The sequence below is a fragment of the Lethenteron reissneri genome, chromosome 20, assembly GCF_015708825.2.
Source record: "Lethenteron reissneri isolate LAM-NWPU_2019-01 chromosome 20, ASM1570882v1, whole genome shotgun sequence".
Lineage (NCBI taxonomy): Eukaryota > Metazoa > Chordata > Hyperoartia > Petromyzontiformes > Petromyzontidae > Lethenteron > Lethenteron reissneri.
Window position 1 is genome coordinate 13,758,079 of NC_083798.1, and position 20,392 is coordinate 13,778,470.

Consider the following 20,392-nt stretch of genomic DNA (forward strand, 5'->3'; position numbering starts at 1 on the left):
CCAGTGTGAAATATCCTGTGACGCTACTCTCCAGATATGATCACTGTGTGTGTTGTTTAAATGTCAGCAAAATGGCCACGAATTGAGGCATTCCCCCAAGGGAGAGACGACTTGGCTTTTTGGAAAATTAAATGCAAGGACACTCCATAGTGGAGAAACATTTTAGGATAAAGAGGTTAGTGCGGCGGAGCATATTGACACCGCTTATGCAGGCAATGAGTGACGATGTCAGCCTTTGTTAAACATTTATAATAAAATTTGCAAGTAAAATATATATCTATTGCCCTATCATCTACTAAACACTGTATAGCCAGGACCATAAATATGCAATGCATTGTATGGCGTGCAACACTCACATAGAATGGCAAAATGTCCATTCATTTCTGAGATGTGGGGAACAGCAACACCATTGTGTGCTGTGTACATTCCGTCTATGAGCAATGGTGCAAAAAAAAATGCTATTATGGAGGTGGCTGGGTGGCTCAAAGGAACAGAGCTCTGAACTGACACCACGGAGAACCTGGGTTCACGTCCAGGGGACCGCCTGTAAGGAAATCGAGTTGTCAAGTGCAATACGTTCATGGTGTCAGCCCGCTCACATGACGGGTTCTAAACCACAATTGCGTAAATTTATGTTTTTCCACTTAATTTGGCTAAATTCCAGCTCTGAGAATTTAAAAACATAAAAATGTGACTGCAATGCGACAAACATTATTCTTTTGTGCAGAGCAGGCGGGGAAGTGTTGCCCTCTACTGTGTGGACCAGCGCTCACTGGATGAGATCTCAGCGTTAGCTCCCTGATATCTGCTTGCGTTCTTGAAGACAAGTTATCAGCCCCCGCAAGAGATCTGAGTGGATTGTCTCATGACATGATTCCCCCGTGAGCAATTGAGATCAAAATTGGCTGTATATATATATTTTACATTTTTATTTATACATTTAAATGCGTTGAGGGCTTCACCAGGGAAAGGGTATAGTCAAACATTCAGGGACACTTTTGCATTCACATGATTTTTGTTAATGCCATGTCATCATGTCGCCGAGCGTAATTAATCTTTAAACACCCCTGCTCACAGTCATTTGTATTAAATGTCACTCCCAACCTAGAGAAAGTTCAGACTTAATAATACAGTGCTCTCGTTGGTACGTGTGGCCTGGCCATAGGGTTAAAATAACTAATTATGTAACTGGAATGGCAAAAATAGGTATAACGTTCCATAGTACTGAGTACATAGTGTTAAATACACATTTGAAAGGAGAATTATCTACATAGTGGTGATATGACTTTATGGATTACTAGTTTCATGACGTGATGCCAACAACACATTTCGAATATCGTGGGGGCGGGGGGGGGGGGAGACCGAAAAATAAAAGAAACTAGCTGTGAAACATTACACAAACTCTACTCATATACAAACAACGACCCAAATATGAATTGGCAGAGGAAGCAAGCAAGCTTCTATCACCATCCACTCATTCAAGAAAAAAAACAGAAACCGCAGCCCAGCATTGTGACTGACAATGGCCATCATCACAATGGGGCACGTTTTATACACACCACACCTGTGCCCTGCTTTAATGAAGCTTCCTATGTGTGTTTGAACTTGTGAAACGTATGTGGGCGTGAGCGAGAGAGGGGGTGGGAGGGCAGGTATAGATTTGTGGCCGGTATTCTAGGGTGGGTTCACGTTTGGTGGGTAACTGTTAATGAAGTAACGTAATCCAGCTATTCTCCACCCCACCAATGGACGAAGGCTTCTCCATGCCGTGTCAGGCATGGGGACATCTTCTGACCGTATTTTACAATGCTGGTCAGTGGGGAGAGGGCAGGACCACCTCAGCCAGAAGAGGACAAATCTATACCCGCCCTCCCAGCTGATGGTAGCCATCTCTGGGAATTGAACTCCGGTCGCCGAGTTTACAGCGCAGCGTGTTAACCAATGGACCACCGCTCCAAAACATCAGTCATTGTCACAAACTCTAAAATAACATCACGTAACCAACGCAGCCAATTCACGTGCAACCATAAACACAGTGTACAAGTTTCAGGCTTACTTGTCTAAACACGTCTCATTACAAAACAACTTCATTGCTTTTCTCAGAATCACCTCATGGGTTTCACAATCCAACACGATTCTAAGTAAAAAAAAATTACTACTTTAGTAAAAAAAAACATCGCAACACAATAAAATGCCTCTTAATCTGCTTGATTGGACAGCGCAATGGGTGGATCCTCTGATCAATGTTTATCCGTGCACATTGCTATTTTATCCACGTGGTATAGCGAGTGATAAAAGGATGTCTTTTCCACAACATCTGGGTCTTTTCTGCGTAAGGTCTTGGATAATGAGATGAAGTTGTCTCTACTTCCAGGTCACTTCCTCCAGTCTATGAGATGTATAGAACAAGAAGAACTTGGTCCTTTTTTTTAGGAGACTCGTCTGTGCAAATGTTCCGGTAAGAAGGTGAACTGTAGCGTACGGACAATAGGCAGTTGCATACGTCAATTAAGGGTATGCAAATAACAGGAATCACGGATGCATGTGGCATCAAATAAGATTAATTTCACTGATGATGTAGTTGAGCCTGGACTGTGCTGGCCTGGATGGGTGACTGCCAAGTGCCAAAAAACAGGCGTAGTGCACATTAGAGGTTCTTTTGACCATACTTCAACACTCACCAGTGTTGAAGTATGGTCAAACAACCCTCACTGCCTGCATGGCACAGGGAAAGCCTCGATCCAGCGGTGGATTGACAAACGTCTGTACATCTACATGTAAGTGTGCCAAGTTAAACTATAAGTCACTAGCAAGCCACTGCCTGCTGTGCAAACACATGGAAATGCCCTCCTCCCCTCTTTGGAATCCACACCCGGGCAAAGTAAGTGGCTTGCTCCTTCTTCTTCTTCATGATAGGGTTTTGCGTTATGTGTCTGGCACCAATACCACACCCTGCGAGGAGGCAGCATTTGCCAAACTCTTTCATCGCTCGCTAAAGGCAGACCTTCCCACGCAGGCCATGTACAAACATGCCTCCTACGCAGAGCTGATGGACAGGCACAAGGAGCCGCCCCCCCTGTCAACCCATGACCACCAAAACCATGGAACTCGAGCTGAATTCTAGAAGATTAAACACTTTAATTCCTGAGTTTTGGTTAGCTAACCCCACCCAGCTTCCCAGCTTTTCATCGCCTGTGCACATGTGCGAGGCGTTTGTGTGTTTTTTTTCATTTAACTTCCCGCCGTGCTGATTTGATAGGCCGCGGAACAAGATGGTGCAACCTCAAACAAACCCCGAGTTCGCTCTGTTATAATTCAGTGCCAGTGCCTCCCTTTATTACCGAGCCACTTTGATGCACCAGACGTATATCGGTGCATGATGACGCTTTATAGACCGAACGCATTTGCTCGGTGTGATTGAGCAGAAAGTATGAGTGCGCGTACTCCCCTCCACCGTGTATTAATATTTTCTTTGAAAACACCCATTCACTCTATGAAACGTTATAAAGTACACACACAACGAATACTACACCACAAGTTATATAAACACACGTGTGCCTGCGTTTACATCTACTAATGTACACGTATATCTACAGCCTTTTGTCAAGCCACTGCCGGTTGAGGGTCTTCCCATACCATGCGGATCGTGGGAATTATTGGATCATACTTAAACATGCTGGTCAGCGTGGGTTAACGAAGATGGGGAGCATCGATGTTGCAGCGTACCACAGTACAACAGTGGATTTCCCTGCACTGCCTTACTTGGAGCTGCCTACAAAAACCTTCTTGAGCTTCCAAATATTTTTCACGACATCGGGAGCATCCCGAGTGATAGGGTCATCGGCACATTCACTGCTAGAGATTTTTTTTAAAATAATGCGACAGAGCATTCAATGTTAAGACAAGGGTACATCCGGAAAGAGCTGAGAATCAAGTCGCTAGGCATTGGGCAACCAATTCCCAAAGGTGGTGTCAAATTAAGAGAAACAACTGCACGTTCATCTCTGACAGTCAAAACGTTCGTTGCATGGTCAGTGGCAAGCGCCACCATCATTCTAGATTTGAAGCTTTCGTGACTGCAAGGATTCATACTCTTAGTTCTTTCGGTAAAGTCAGCCAGATCTGGCTGTGACGGTCCCACCTGATGACGGAGACTTGTGTTGCCTCCGAAACGTCGTGATTTTTATTGTTTTATTTTTATTAATTTTAATTTCATTTTTTTTACCTACATGACTTTACCGAAAGAACTAAGAGTATACACCACCATCATCTCACTGCCGTTACATTTGCACTATGTTCAAATGGAATCATATGAGATAGCTAACCATTTTGAGAACATTGGCCCATCATAATACTATAAGAGCATGTCTAAGTGCATCCCATTATTCATCTCAGTTACTGCTCTAAAAATCATTTTGTGCATAGGCAACTGTGTGTCAAGTTAACGAAATCCCCTTTAACAATGACAAACATTGGGCAGCATTGTGGTCATCGGGATATCTGTGGAAGTCTGCACCTTCTTTAGAATTGTAGAGCATATGCATTTGGTGTTTGGACTTTGTTAAGGCAACCACTGACTCTGATCAGCGAATGTTGTCGTTTACTTCTATTATAAGGAATTTTAACAAACGTAGTACATTACAAAGAAGTTTGTGGTTCGATATGGAATATTCATTTGATATATTTAGTTAATTTTTACATTTGTTGAGGTTTTTCCTATTGTTACAATTTACTTTATAAGCTTACATAATTAATCAATAAAAATCTTACTTTTCTGTGCAACCTGCAGTTAAGTTTGTTATTATGCTTAATGCTGTAAAATAATGGTTTATATCAAGTATGTCTTTCACTGGAATGCATTACAACCACTGTATTTGTTTTCACCAACACAACTCTCAAGCGCCCATATGCTAGTCTACCTTGTATAAGGAAGAAAAGCAATACACTCAATGTGCCCTGCAATTTACAGCTTGCTTCTAAGTAAAGCTATCGATTACACGATTTGAATTGTCCATTGGCAGTGGCTGTCAGGCACTGCTTGCTCATTGTATCTCTTTTATACAGATGGCATTGCCCCACGCCATCCGCAATGCCCAGATTATCCTAGGGCCGTCTTTTATTAATGCGGTAAAGCAGAATTCAAACAGCTGCAAACGCTGCAGGATTGGAAAAGGTCCGCTTTTAAATTACACGACCCTGCAATCGTACGAGAGTTGACGCAGGCGCGGTATATAAATAGGAAACAACTTTAATAATGTATATAGTGCACAAACAATGAGTGTGGTGTAGAGGACAAGAGAGATTGATGAAAAGATCATTCTGCTGCTTTCACAGGGCAGCGCTATTGATGGACTTGCAATCCGCTTTTCTCGGGGAAAAAAGAGCACATGTTGTCTTGCTCATCTTTCATATCACTTCCCACGAACACCAAATAAAGGACTGTATAACGTAGCTTGACTGTAGCAAGCACGGTTATTTTTTCTTCGTGCAAACTACACGCCAAAGGTCGTTTGAAATCTTGTAAGAAAAAAAAGGGTTATTTCTCTGACGTGAATGGCCTACTTTTAGGAATGATGTCACGGGGGGTCATTATTGTTCTCTACGAGAAATCCAGCGCACAGTGTACCCGTAAAAAGCCCAACAAATGACAGTCAGCCGTGAAAGTTGCATGAGAAAATAATAAACACGAAAAACGTTGTACAAGGTTAAAACGATTACATGAAAAAATAATGTGAATGCAAATTACCGTTCATAAAAGTTGCACTATCCCTTGTTTAAAAAATAAAAACGCGCTAATAATGCCATCTGAGCACGAATTATGTATCCCACAGACCCCATTGTGTCTCTGGCCGTCAATTCAACTCATGTCACATTACAGGCATCGGATGAAATGCATCAGGAGCATCGCGCCTCATTAAAAAACACACAGACCAATGCGAAAATTACATTAAGGGGAAAATACTTTTTATCATATTTAAAACATGTTGTCAATTTCAAGGGAAAAACATTTATCTAGAAAAAGAGTCCATTCCTAGATCCCTAAAAAAACACAAGAAAAGGAGGCTAATATACACAAAAGGTGATTTCTAGACAGCACAAAGCACAAAAGGATCAGCCTTCCAATCATGCTCTGTATGGCAGAGCTGATCCTGTGGTCACAATTGTATCTTTTTTTGTCCATAAATCAGCGTTTGCATGTACGGTATTTCACTGTTACGTCTCATTCTTGTACATCTTTGTCTGATGAGGCACTCATTATTTACAGTAATTGATGTGGTGTTGAACTCTCAAGTCTGTCAGCCATGCATATATTGCTTCATTTCCATCAGGTGCCTTTGTATTGTTTTTACACGACATACTTTTTAAAACTCATTACGCCATATCTCAAATTCGTTTTTATTGTGTCTCGGCTACAACAGAGGTGGAGAGCTAATACATCATTTATTTACCGAGTAAATTTGCAAGCCCTGCCGGGCAATATAGTTAATTGGGACTGCCGGGACACAAGGGTTAAAAGGGGGACAATCACAGCTGCTCAAACACACAACACCGTTTCTGGGGCCCAGCTGTGCCCACTGCCGGCCCCATCACCAAACCATTCTGCAGGATCGTCACAGATTCCAAATCCCAACCCCAAAGACAACAACCAGCTTCCCCCCCACTTCCCCTACAATTTTCACTGCCCTCAGTCAAATGAGCAGCCTACTTGATAATTGAAAAGGTCATTTTAGAAAATCTGAAGGAAAACATTTACACTCAAATGATGCAGGCAGACGTGAACAACGAATGGACAATTGGCATTGGCCACTATGATAAGAGGGAAGTGGAGGGTGAGGAAGGCCTACGAAAAAATGCACATGTGAGAGTGGCATTGGAAAGAAGAGGAATTCATATTCTTTGGGTCTTTCGGTAAAGTCACGTATATAGGTACGACGACGTTTCGATCACAACACAAGCGATCGTTATCAGGAAAGATCTTATAGTTAAGTGGAAACCCTCCCCGTAGAGGCAATTAAATCTTGACATAAAGCTTTCGTGACTGCAGAATGATGACGATCGCTTGTGTTGTGATCGAAACGTCGTAGTACCTATCTACGTGACTTTAACGAAAGAACCAAAGAATATTAATTCCTGCAATCACGATAGCTTTCAGTCAAGATTTAAGAAGAGGAATATTACGGGCAGCAAGGCAGCAGCATATATATGACAATAATTCATAATGCACAGCCAAAAAGCCATGGAGCCAGCAGCCTCCAGAGGCTGGAAATACAGTAGATGATGATGACGATGCATATGGCTGGAAAATGAATACGTTATCGATAAGGCCAAGCTGGGGTGGAGCGTTGATTACTGTCGTCAGCGAACACGGTGACCCAACCACTTTCAGCAACTCACACTGACCAGCGTGGTGAAGTATGGTCAATTATGATATGGCGTGGGAAGACCTTCACCTACTGGCGATTTATTTAATTTAATACTTTAAGACAAAGCTGCAAAGTTAGGTCAATAGCAGACAAGGAAATATCATTTCACATTGAATACTTAACACGTGGATTATACCGTACACCGTTTGCATTTTACGTAGAATTGATTCCTGGGCAGCGAAAGTAGGGTAAGACTTCCGAGAGGACATCCACTGCCGAGATGGAGTGACGAAAACGGCTCCGCGTATGCAGACGCTAGACGGATTCATCTTCTTGGTTCTTTCGGTAAAGTCACGTAGAAGGGAAATAATAAAATAATAAAAATAAAACATAATAAAATACTTCTCACGACGTTTCGGCCACAATGCGTGACTTTACCGAAAGAACCAAGATGATGAATCCCTGCAGTCACGAAAGCCTTAAAATCGAAAGTTAGACGGATTGTCACGTCGCAGGACCAGGCGAGATGGTGGTGGCCTGGGAAGGCCTTCATCCAGCAGTTGATTGACTGTGGCTGATGATTAGAATTAAGACGCGATATACATCTAAATTGTTGTTGTATATTTACGCAGGCTCCAGCAGAGGCCCATATCTTATGAAGATGGCTGTAAAGAATTGAGCAACTGAAACAACAGCTTTATATAAACACAATGAGAACCCTTTTTACATTATTTCCTTCATTGAGGGGGTATCCACTATGACTGTACCGAATTTTAATTTGGCAATTCATACAGGAAATGTTTACTGCACTTTATTGTATGCATACAATGTACACAGCATACACTGTATCAAATGTACATACACTGTACACACATGAGTACATATGAGCCATACGAACAGAGTGGCGGAGTGAGTTAGAACCCTGCACTATCAAACTGGCGCCCTGAGCTCAATTTCTGGCCACGGCTAACATCAATGGTGAAGTGATATCTGAACCACTGCTGGGCTCCCTCCCCACCTCCTTCAGCAACCCACACCTATCAACGTGAAGTATGGGGGTCAAATAACTCCCGTGACTGCCACAGCATGCGGAGGGTGGCTTTCAAACCAGAAGCTGATTGACAAAATTATCTCAATGATCATTACAGTATTTACTTTATTTTCTGTTATACAGTACTGGGTGTGGGTTGAGAAATAACAAAACCGCAATGTTCAGTGTCAGCAATCCCTGTTGACTTAACATCAAGTCCTTCCTCTTCCACTGAACAATACCAAAGCATGCCCTGCATTCCTTTGTTCACCTGCGCACAGCCAAATACGTAGGAGCCACTCACAGGAAACCGGCATCAAGGCGTAACAGCCGGTGGCATATATTGGCTGTCGAGTTTTGAGGAAGTCCAACTGCACCAGGGGCCACAGAGGCCAGTACGGCCCAGGTGCTGGACTATGAAGAGGGGAGGTGGACAGAGGCCCCAATTTTTTCCTTGCACGAGGGCCCCCGATCCCATTCAAGCTATGGCATTAATAATTACCGCCTTACAAAAGCCACGTTGCCTTTCGACATTTTGTTCTCTTGGTTCAGTAAAGGAGGCCAGTACTGTCTCACCCTGTACATACACCAGATCTAACCCAGGGCCATGGGGGTGGGGGGGGATTGGAGCACAACACACCTGCTTGGTGACTGGTGGAGGGAATAGCCCAAAGTGTGCCGATAAGAGTAATGGGAGGGGGGGGGGGTGAAAATACAGTACAAGTGTTACTATAACCAGCAAGGAGAAATTCCACCTTGTGACAAATGATAATAGTTCACTGTCAAAATGTCAACGTATCTGGAGCAGTGGCACAGTGGTTAGTGATCTTCGTTATGGACCCGTCAACATTCGTTCAATCGCCAGCCATAGCTGACATCAGTGGCAAATGATACCACAACGGTTCTGAATCATCCCCTCCGCCCCCCCCCTTACCAACCTACACTGACTAGCATGAAGTACTGTATGGCAGAGGTCGCAACTGGGTACCCGATACCCGTACCCTACCCGATACCCGGCTACCCGTACCCGGCCGGGTACGGGTACGGGTACCCGTTTGCGACCCTGGTGCGGCTGGGTACGGGTACGGGTAGGCCGTGAGTCACTGGTGAGTAACCGTTTGTCACTCATTTGCCAACGTCTTGTCTCTTCTCACAATTCAAGATCCTAGAATCAACCCACCCGCGCCTGCAACATGGCTTCATCCCAGAGGTCGCAATCGGGTACTCGTACCCGTACCCTACCCGATACCAGGCCGGGTACGGGTAGCCGGGTATCGGGTAGGGTACGGGTACCCGTTTGCGACCTTGGTGCGGCCGGGTACGGGTACGGGTAAGGAATCAAAACCCGTTTGCGACCTCTGCTGTATGGTCAAATTCTGATAAACAAAATGGCATGTGGAGACATTCATCCAGTACTGGTTTGACAAAGAGCCCTGAGTTTGTGTTAATGTGTCTGATGAGAAAAGCCACTCAGCAATGTGTGGTACCAGCCATGATGCATGGATCAGAAAACATGACCGATGGCAAACGAGCTCAGAACCGCACCAAGGTGAAAGGAAATGTGTGCTTAGAATTGCAGGCAAAGCCACCGTGAACACCAACCCTGTACTTATAAAACAGCACAGTGTTAAAAAAAAATCAGTAGGAGGATGTAGGTAGGAAACTATGATAGAGGGGACCGCACCTGATGGAAAAATCAAACACCTGCAAAACAAGAGGAGGGGAAAATAAATAAAATCCCACATGGGATGAAGATAGAATAAAGATGTATATCACCACAGGTGGTCGGAGTGCCAGCATGGGAAGATTGTTTTTATCCACCAACTGGATACTGGATAATAATGAAATTGACACAAATATAACATTCACTTGTCCGGCAGTCACGTGCTCGCCACAGAGCACGCAATGTTGACTCAAAACTTGTTTCATGAAATAAATTAAATACCCATGCTGCAATTAAAATTTACTGAAGTCATTTGTAAGCACGGCAATTGTGGACGTGTTTTCAATTTTAAATGCCGGAGTTCTGTTTGGGAAACAATTTTATGCATTTACACGTCGACGTTCTGGGCTAAGTGGAGTGTCATTGCTCGTGAATGACGGTCACTAAGGCCCGCTAAAAGTGCTTTAAGCACAAGCAAATTGTCTTTGAAATTGCTCCTATCTGGAATCTGCCCCGTCAGTGAAGCGTACACCAATGCGTAAATAAATGTAACTCGAGTGTAAAACAAATGCTTGTTTTTTTTTGCATCCCCAAGAGGGCCTCGACCTAAATGAGGCAACGATTGTAACACAAACCGCACACTGACCACCGACACGCACTTGCGTTGTGTACACCCACATGGCCACGTGTGTGCACGCACGGCCACATGTGCATGGCCATGCGTACAGTGCACATTGTGCACTGCCAGCTGCTACAAGGCAGTGGCTCTGCGTTCAGACCGTGTGCTCATGCCCTATACAGAGTCCACACAGCCCAGAGTGACAATAGTGCCACCCAAGTTATCAAAACTTTTTTAGCACAGATTTTATTTTATATACGGCCAATGCGAGATGAATTTTTAGTCCTACGTTTCGCCAGTAATTACAACTGGCGAAAGCCTGACAGAACATGTTGTGGCATTGCTCTCCAACACACCGGTGTGCTGTACTGGGAACACATTTGCATGTTCTGTTTATGTGGCAACCCTTACTAATTGGCTGAGTCGTTTGGTGGCGGGTTTAACGACACATTTATATATTTACGCGTTCTAACCCCAAAAAAACCCTGTGTTATGGATGATATTGGTCGCAAAAGGCTACGTGTTAATCTAACGAGTGCATTTTTTGATAACCCACCGACTTCAAATGTTTATGACACGAGTTATTGTTATTGGCCACATTCAGAAATTGTATGAATGTTGAACTTCTTTCGCACCGTACGTAGCCAACCGTGCTAATCGGAGGTTCGGGAAAATTAGAGCTGCTTAAAGTTATGCCCACTTCAGGTGGTACCGACAAGTGAAATATCTCGTCTGGGATCATAGACTGTTTCAATTTGCATCAACAACGCTTACTTTGCATTGGGAAATAGTCGTTCTGATGCACAGCGCACGACGCATTTAGAATGTCTGTAAACCGTTGCCAAGTGACGATATGCGACCACATTCTGACACTGACTTTAGACCTCATAGTCAGGAAATCCATTTGGTGTGAGATACCGTGCTACTTGGGCTATCAATACTAATTTAGACACGATTAGGCCAATGTGTCAAATGTTGTCGCATCGGGCGTGCAAGCAATGGGATGTTCATAAAATGTGTATCCTATTGAAACCAAGCTATTCATAATTGATGGGTGCCCTGGGAAAACCTGATAACTAACCAACGCAATCCTACAGTTCATAAAGTATATTGTTGTAAGCTGGCAGATTAAGTGCATGTGTAGCCAACTGTGCAGAGATGATTGTAAAGTTTTCGAATGAACCTAGCATGGGTCATTTTTTTTATATATACAGTGTACGTGGTTTATCGAGTTTATCCCAGAACACCCATCCATGACGGGATGGGGAATAGTTAGAAGGAGATGTCCAAAGGAGAGATGGAGTCACCTAAGCTACATGGGCGGAGGTGGCACCTTGAACCAAGGGTCCATTGTACTGTAAATTAACTGCATACGTCATCTGTGTGGTAATACCTAAATGAGCAGTGCAGACCACACAGCAAATATATGAAAACAACAGATGCACTAGAAAAAGAGATTACAGAATACGAATTACATTGGATATAATCTTTTTACATCCTCTCCCTGCAATAAACACTGCGTCACTTAAAACACACGAGTAAAATTAAAGACACTACCATGAGAATGTCCTGTAAAACTCGGTCGAGGCCAGTTTTAGGTTTTCATTATTTATAGTGGTTCTCTTTGTAAGCTCCCTGGCCACATGGCAACGCTCCCCTTTGGCTTTCAGATGTGGCACGGTCAAATATCCATGAAAACTAACCACCCAAGCTTAAATGTACACAAGCGGAATATCATAAGCGCCCTCTCTCCATAGGGAGCACAACTGTGTGAAAGAGATGGAGGGGAAAAAAACGCATCAGCACAGCAAAATTCCGCATATCCGACTCGCCGGGGACTGAGGCATACGCGGATATGCGAAAGAGTCAGATAAGTGAACACCTATAGAACTCAATAGTTACACAATGAACAAACACTGCAATGGCTGTAGGCAGTTATTTCGTCAGGTCAGATAAGGGATGTTGTGCCGTATTACGACAACTGAGAAAATCCCGTGGTGCCAAGCAGACCACCAAAGTGGCTGAAACACACCTCTCTGAAGGACGACAAAGCGTGAGAGGGGTTGGTGTGTCAACACGAAAGACCGCTCACTCGTTGAGAGGCCAACACGGACCACCACGTGCGATCCGCCAAAATATTTCACATTACGCGCCCGTAACTTTAGAGAACGTGAACGTATTTGTATAGCGCTCGGCATCTCGGGAACGCAGCCACGGCTAAGTATGACACATTGTAAAATGTATTAAGATGAAATAAGTTCAACTTGGATATACTCCGATGAAATGCCACTGCGTAAAGGATGCAGACAAAATGTTGGTTGGCTTAAAAAATAGATTTACAGCCATTTGTCAATCCTCTACTGGATTAAAGCTTCCCCAAAACCTTTCGACATTGAGGTGTTGTCACCATATTTCTCTAATCTGATCACTGTGGGTGGGAGTAGAGGTGTTGGGAGGGCGTGGCGTGGCCCAGGACAGGTTCATATATCACTCATCACCGCTGTTAGCCGTGACTGATAATCGAACTTGGGTTGCCGGGTTCCCTCAAGCTGTACACAAATACAGTGCATAGCCTAGACAAATGCACTTGCATAGCATACCACACACAAGAGTGGTAAATAGCAAAAGTGCATTCACACCTCGAATACAAATGTGAGGTCACATCAAGCGCATGTGCTGGAACATCTCGATTCGGCCAATGAAACACTGGTTGCCATGATAATACACAGGCAGCAGTCTCCACTTAACTTGGAAAGTCACCACCGGGACTGCCAACCCAGATGCATTAGTTCCGCACTCCCAAGGATTTATATGCAGGTACCCTGAATTACCTATGACTAAATCACTCGGAATGCACCCGAGCTGCTAGATCTCTTAAGCGAAGCAGGGTTGTGCCTGGACAGTGCCCTGATGCCATGGTGGTGAGATGTTAACTACCTCGCCTAGTATACAGGAGGTCGTGGGTTCGATCTCGACCCGGATGCCTATATATTTGGAGTTTGTTCTCTGTCCCCGTGGTCGTGTGGGTTTTTCTCAAGGTCCTCTGGTTTTTCCCTCCATATTTAGAATCCACATGTGTTTAGAGTATGTGGCTGTTATAAAATATAGCACGTGATGAGCCACTTCATTGGGCTATCATTTGTGGCCAGATCGCTTTTGAAAAAGAGCTATATAGCTCAGTGGGCCTTACAATTGTGCTTTGATAGGTGACCACTTTGCATGAAAAAAAGTGGTCTTCTGTGGGCTGCATTGTCAGCAGAGGGCATTACAGTGCCTTGTGATCTCCGGGTGAAAGGTGCTTTATTATTATTATCATTGTAGCAAAATGATTTGTTGTACCGTGCTGCTATGCTTCCATATTTAAGCACCCCACCTTTACCAACCCACACCCAGCAGTGTGGAGAATCAAATATGGTCATACAACCCACACAAACCGCATGGCCCTGGAGAGGCCCTCGTCCAGCAGTAGATTGACAAAAGGGTTGTGCATGTTACACATGCACAGCGAATCACACGACTGATGATTCAGTTGTCTTGCACCAATGCAAAGAGACGCTCACTACAAGGCGTGGAGATTCCCTCCCCAAGATGCCACGGTGGCAAGATGTTAACTGCCTCGCCTGGTATACAGGAGGTTGTGGGTTCGATTCAGACCCTGACGCCTGCTCCCCACATTTAGAAAGATGCGTTTAGAGTATTTGGCTGCTATAAATTTACACGCGATAAGCCACTTTGTTGAGCTCTCATTTGTGGCCAGGTACCTGCTGAAAAAGAGCTTAGTGGGCCTTACCTGGTAAAATAAAAAATAGTTTATAGTTCAAATAGTTTAAAACTGGTACATAGCAACCACGTGGCATGGGAAGCATGTGACCTCGGAAAGAGCGATGATTTCGAGACAGAACATGCTAATTAAAAGGCACAGATGCCAATGAATTAAATTTAGGGCGTATTAAGAACGCAGTGTCTTTCACAGGAGCGAGTCTAATAATGCCGTAATGGTTCACTGATGGGGTAAACACGGATGTGTTGTGTGACAGCAAAAAGTGTTCAGTATTTGGAGAACACAAAGGGAAAGGATGCAACATTTTTTTTTAAACCAGATGCAGGATTAACTCTTATCCTCACCAGGCACAACTAACGGACGCTGATACATCACCCATAGTGCTGCACTTGCACCGATTAAGGTTCAAATCTTGCACAGCTTAAAACCCGATCCATCGGATGAAGAACGCAATCAAGTACTGCATGTAGGGGGTTTTCGTTATTTGTTGCTATGGGTTTGTTCCCTAAGTAAGCATTACTAATAACAAAAGTGTAATAAAGCAACATGGGAAACTATTACTCACGCTCCCGCACAAAGCACCACAGTGTGGGAAGTGAAAGAATGATTCGTGAAAACCTGTTTTTGTTTTTGTTCTTGGCAAGTTGGAAATCATGTTAATGCTCTCATTGAGCCAATCTTGAAGGACAGCTACTCGCCTCTCTCCTGGTCCAGTGTTGGTTTAGACACATGTGGAAAAGCTCAACGTTAATTACTGGAAGTTTATTGTATCGGTAAAATAAATATATAGATATTTATTGATATATCCGACTTATCGTAACTAAATAATCATATTTAAAGGTTTAAGCAGTCACAGATAGTACTGAACATACCCCACGGATACACATGCATGCTCCATGCAGTAGTGTAGCTGCTATTATGTGTAATTGTCCAGCATTATCCAACCACTCTGCTTTAAATTAAAACAAAGGACATCTCGCAATTACATGTAATTCATATCATAAAATGGGCACACTGGCTTTAGTCATTTGGTGGGCCTGCCACCAGCTGGATAAAATTAGCAGTCGCCATGAACGAGGACGTCACCCCTTGACCCCTGCAGCTCAATGTGTATGAAATACCTTAATGGGGGAGGTGCTGAAGCGAATCTTCCTGCTTGGAAGTGGGGCCTCCTCCTCGTCAGACAGGCCAGGCATCTCCATGTAATAGTAGGCGTCCACCTCATAACCGGCGTCCTGCAAGTCGTCGTCGTCATCATCGTCGTCCGCGTCGATGGTGAAGTCGTCGTCATTGGCGTCGTCGCGATCGACTCCGGTGGGGAAAGTCTCCTCGCCATCCTCCACGAACGTCTCGTTCTCGATGACTTTGGGCTCCGACTCGCGATTGGCGGCGGCGGCAGTGACGGTGGCGGCCTCCGCCGGTAGCGAACCATCGGGCTCAGCGTTGCGGTGCTCCTTGCCATCTGGCGAGAATTTAGAATCTGGCGGAACGACATCGTCGTCGTCGTCGATGTTGCTCTCGCTCGTCAGGTCGCCCCCCAATAAGATCATTGTTTTCATGTCACCAGCGTCTCCCTTAGCGTCTTCGTCCACCGAGTTCACACACACGGCCTCAGTGCAGTTTGCGATGATGGGCTGTGCCAGAACGCCACACTGAACTGAATTATCCGCCTCTTCTGAATGAGAGCCGCTGTCATTGATGGACTCAAGTACCCGAGCATGTTTGGGAGAGTCCACCTTGATCTGCACGTTTTTTGACGGTGACCCGACTTTATTTACAAGCTCCGATGCGAGCTGCACCTGCGCCCCGTTCGGAGCCATCTCGTCACTGGCGAGCGCACCTCCAGCATCGCTGTTCTGCAACTTTTCCGGCAGGCCGTCCAAGACAGATGCAGCAGACTTGTCATCAACGAGTTTGGAAGGCTCCTCTTCCCGCTTGGCCAACGCCACGCTGCCTGGCTCAAAGACGGCAGCCAGCTGGCTGACGGTGGGCGACACCGCATCGGCACAGGGGCTGGTGAGAAGGCTGTCCAGCGATTCGGTGCTGCCTTTACAGCTGCCACCGCCACCCCGAAGGTCCGACAGGATGCTATCCTTGGAGCCCTTGCGCTCCTTGAGAGGGGATGGGAAGGCGGCGGTGGTGAGTGCCGACCTTGCCGTGGCCCCCGTGTCTTGCCGCTGCAGGGTCCGGTCGAAGATCTTGCGAGCCTCGGTAATGCGCTCCGAGATGCTGGCCGCGCCACCCTCGCGCGACACCGGCTTCCCACTCATGCGACTCACCCTTTCCCTGACACGGCCCTCCCTCCTTCCCGGAGAGTCCCCACGCTCCTCACCTCCTCCTCCACCTCCTCCATGCTCTCCGACGCCTCCTCCTCCACGCTCTCCTCGTTCTCCACCTCCTCCACCACGCTCTCCTCGTTCTGTGCCTCCTCCTCCTCCACGCTCTCCTCGTTCTGTGCCTCCTCCTCCTCCACGTTCTCCTCCTCCACGCTCCCCTCGTTCTGTGCCTCCTCCTCCTCCACGCTCCCCTCGTTCTGTGCCTCCTCCTCCACGCTCTCCTCGTTCTCCTCCACGCTCTCCACGTTCTCCGCCTCCTCGCTCTCCTCGTTCCGTGCCTCCTCCGCGCTCTCCACCTTCACCGCCACCCCTCGCGCTCGCCCTCGCATAGGCCCTCGTCGGGGAGGGTGGCGGTGCGATGAAGGCCCTGGCCTTGGCTTTCACCGAGACGGGGACGCTATCGCCACCGCGGGCCGTGGCGCTTGACCCCGGCGGCGGGGGTCCCTCCCCATCCAGACTGCCTCCGTCCACACTTTGCATGGCCAGGAACATGCTCTTGATGCGGCTGACGTGGGCCCCGTATTTTCGGCCCCGATGCTGCTGGCCCGGCCCATGGTGGCCAGCGGCCTCATCGCCTCCATTGCCATCACGGCTGGTCGTGCGGTCAAAGGTGCGCTTGATGGCCTGGAACTCGGTCTGGTAGGCGTTGCGGTGAGGGGACGCGCTCCTCAGTGGGGTCCTTTCCCGGCTGCCGCCAGCCTCCACAGTCTTCATCATGGTCCAGGCTGTGGGTGCAAATACGTGTTTATAATAAGCACTTGCGTCGGCCTCAGCCATTGTCCTATAAAGCTCTACCGATGTGCTTTCGGGTTGTACTGCGAGTTGTTTGGCATGACATACGAAGTTGTCCAATATCATGTGGAACAAAATGCCGTACAATACGAAAACGTAATGGAGAGCGTTAATAATCTCGCCCAGCAATGCCACACTCAGGGTTAGGACCAGAGGATGTTCATGGCCTGTTGCTATTCATTACGTTTGGCATAAAATCCCGATGGAATCTGTAAGAAAGAAGGATTTGGCACAGCTATTCTGCAATGTCTATGGACAAACAGGTCAACAATTTGCAGGGTCCAATCTTTAGCATTGCGGTGTAAAGTAGGTTCCCGCAAAGGTCACTCACTGTTCCTTCCATTATTAAATTCTGTAATGTATGTCGATCCATAAATGAAGGTCTTTCCATGGCATGGTGTTTATTTAGGGTAGTTTGACCATACTTCACCACACTGGTTCGTGCATCTTGGTGGAGGCCCAGGGCCGGTTTTGATATAATTATCCACTGACGTTAGTCATGGCCAGGAATTTAACTCGGGTCAGGCCGCTGGGTTTATAGCACAATGTACTAACCACTTGGCCATCATTCCCAAGTAGCACTGTTATTATTATCAAGGAAAAACATAAAGGTCCTTAATTATTACTTAAGCGGCCAACACAATAACTAAAGTGAAGGAAAATACAGTACTGCCTGTAAAACCACATGTATACAATTGCATGACTCATATATCGTGAACACAGACCACATGGTTGTCACGTTCATCATCCCACGTCCACCATTGCATCCTCCTCCCAAAGAAAAACAAACTCAATGTAGGTGAAAAATAAAATAATTATTATTTGCAAGCAGCCTCCTTCCTTCACCCTTGCACAATGTAACACATCTTACGTGTAACACACCCGTTTCCACGAAAGGAAATTGGCAACATTCGTGCGAAAATATTCGACACGGTAGAAACGCGCTTTTTTTGCATTGCCATCACCCTGCGTTTGCCTATTTATTTATACAGGGCTAATCTTTTGTGTCAAACGCCGGTAGATGACGCTCATTGTAATCATCTTCTTTCGGGCGCTGTGACTTTCAATGGGGAGGCTGCATTGCAATCTGGGCGCCATATTTCGCAATGAAAGAGGGTATCCCGCTCCTCCACACCGAGGCGAGATTGGGAAAGAAACGAGAGTCATCCCCTACATTTACGTTTGATTTATGTACATTTTACAGATGCTGTCAAACGGGACTGGCGTTTGTCAAAGCCGTGTGTCCCCCCCCCCCCTTCCACCGCCATGGTCTGCGGATATCAAATGCATTTAAAGGCTTGTTTTATTCGCAAAATGAAAACAGCAACAGCCGCAAACCGGGCATAAAGACTGCGGCATCCTCTGCTCTGAGCGTCCATTCCTAATTGATGCAAACAGCGAATTACATTGCATCTCGTAGAGACAGATGCAACATTCTCAATAACAATAGATGATAGCGCATTACAGATACTGTACCAGGAACGCATATCATCAATGTACGTGTACACAATAAAATCCAAACCTCAGGCTTGTTGTTGAAGGTCAGTCGCCCCAGTACCTTGCTTGGCCTGTGATCCGATGTGAATTGTACAATAATAACAGGGTTGGATTGTTGTGTGCGCGTGTGTGTGATACGGTCACTGATAAGAAAATTAGATATCGACGTTTCGGCCGACTGGCCTGCACGATGTAAACCTCTAGCACACAGCCCGTGCTTCCTTTACAACAACAAAAAACCACTAAAACCAGACGACACGACTACAGCCACACAATGCCACCCGAGCTTATGCAACAAACACACTGTGCTACATTGTTCAGCTTACGCATCATATAAAAATGTACAACAGCTCCTGGATAATTATTCGTGCTGTCGCTTTGTCTTTCACGCCTTCTGACCGCAGCAGCCTTCGTTTTCCTTCCTCATCCCACAGCAGTAGCAAGCTCTGGGTGGTGTTCATCCGTGAGAAGCCCTACATCATATGACCGCTCTCATCTCGACCCCACGGATTTCACCACCGTGTGTCCTCTCGCATACGCCGCGTTGTAGAAGCCCTCCCACCACCCACCAACCTCCTCGTCCGCGTTACCGACCCAGCCGCCAGCTACGCTCCTCGCATTCTCATCTCGCTCCACGTGGATCCACGCGCGTGCACACACGGACGCACGTGCGCACGTGCACACACGGACGCACGTGCGCACACACACGTGCACACGTGTTACATGAATAGGGGGCAGGCAGGCAGGCTGAGTGGACATGCACACGGGTGCCCGGCTCGGCGACAAAGGAGCTTGGCTACCCCCAAAACCCCACCTCGCTTTCTCTTTTGGACCGTACCATCCAGCTGAAACACACACACACACACGAGCACCGCCACTCACTCACCCACCCCAAGGAGAAGAATCCCTGCGTTCAGTTCCCCGTCGTCCGAGCGGCTCGTCACTAAGACCACACCGGCAGCCGTCAGCCCATCACCTCTGACTCCACCATCATCATCAGCAGCAGCAGCAGCAAGCACCACTACTACAATCGGTGGCCGAACCTCCCCTAACACCACGACTCTTCCCACCACCCCCCACGCGTCTCTTCCCTCTCCCCAGGTCCCTCCCACCGGCCGACTCGCAAAGCTTTTGCGTCACTCGCACGGAGTGCTGGGGGGGGGGTGGTGGCTCTCGGCTGCCGAGAGGATGGAGGGAGGGAGGAGGATGGAGGAGGAGGGAGGGAGGAAGGAGGGAGGGAGGAGGATGGAGGAGGAGGGAGGGATGAAGGAGGGAGGGAGGAGGATGGAGGAGGAGGCGGGGAGAAGGAG

The 20,392-nt window shown here is 46.5% G+C and overlaps 1 protein-coding gene across 6 annotated transcripts in view; it reads right to left on the bottom strand.

Annotated features, from left to right (window-relative positions):
• Window positions 1-20,147, bottom strand: part of PPP1R9B (protein phosphatase 1 regulatory subunit 9B) — a 43,066-nt gene extending 22,919 nt beyond the window's left edge. For 2 of the 6 annotated variants that reach the window (XM_061555011.1, XM_061555016.1), the window contains exons 1-2: window positions 19,973-20,147; window positions 15,579-17,518 (exon numbers count right to left, since the gene is read on the bottom strand). In XM_061555011.1, coding sequence (XP_061410995.1) covers window positions 15,579-17,510 — 1,932 coding nt within the window. In that variant the 5' untranslated portion in view covers window positions 17,511-17,518; window positions 19,973-20,147. Of the gene's footprint in view, window positions 1-15,578; window positions 17,519-19,107; window positions 19,154-19,655; window positions 19,855-19,968 lie in introns of those variants that run through there. The other 4 variants (XM_061555013.1, XM_061555014.1, XM_061555012.1 and 1 more) reach the window with 4 other exon arrangements.
• Window positions 20,148-20,392: the final 245 nt, after the last annotated feature.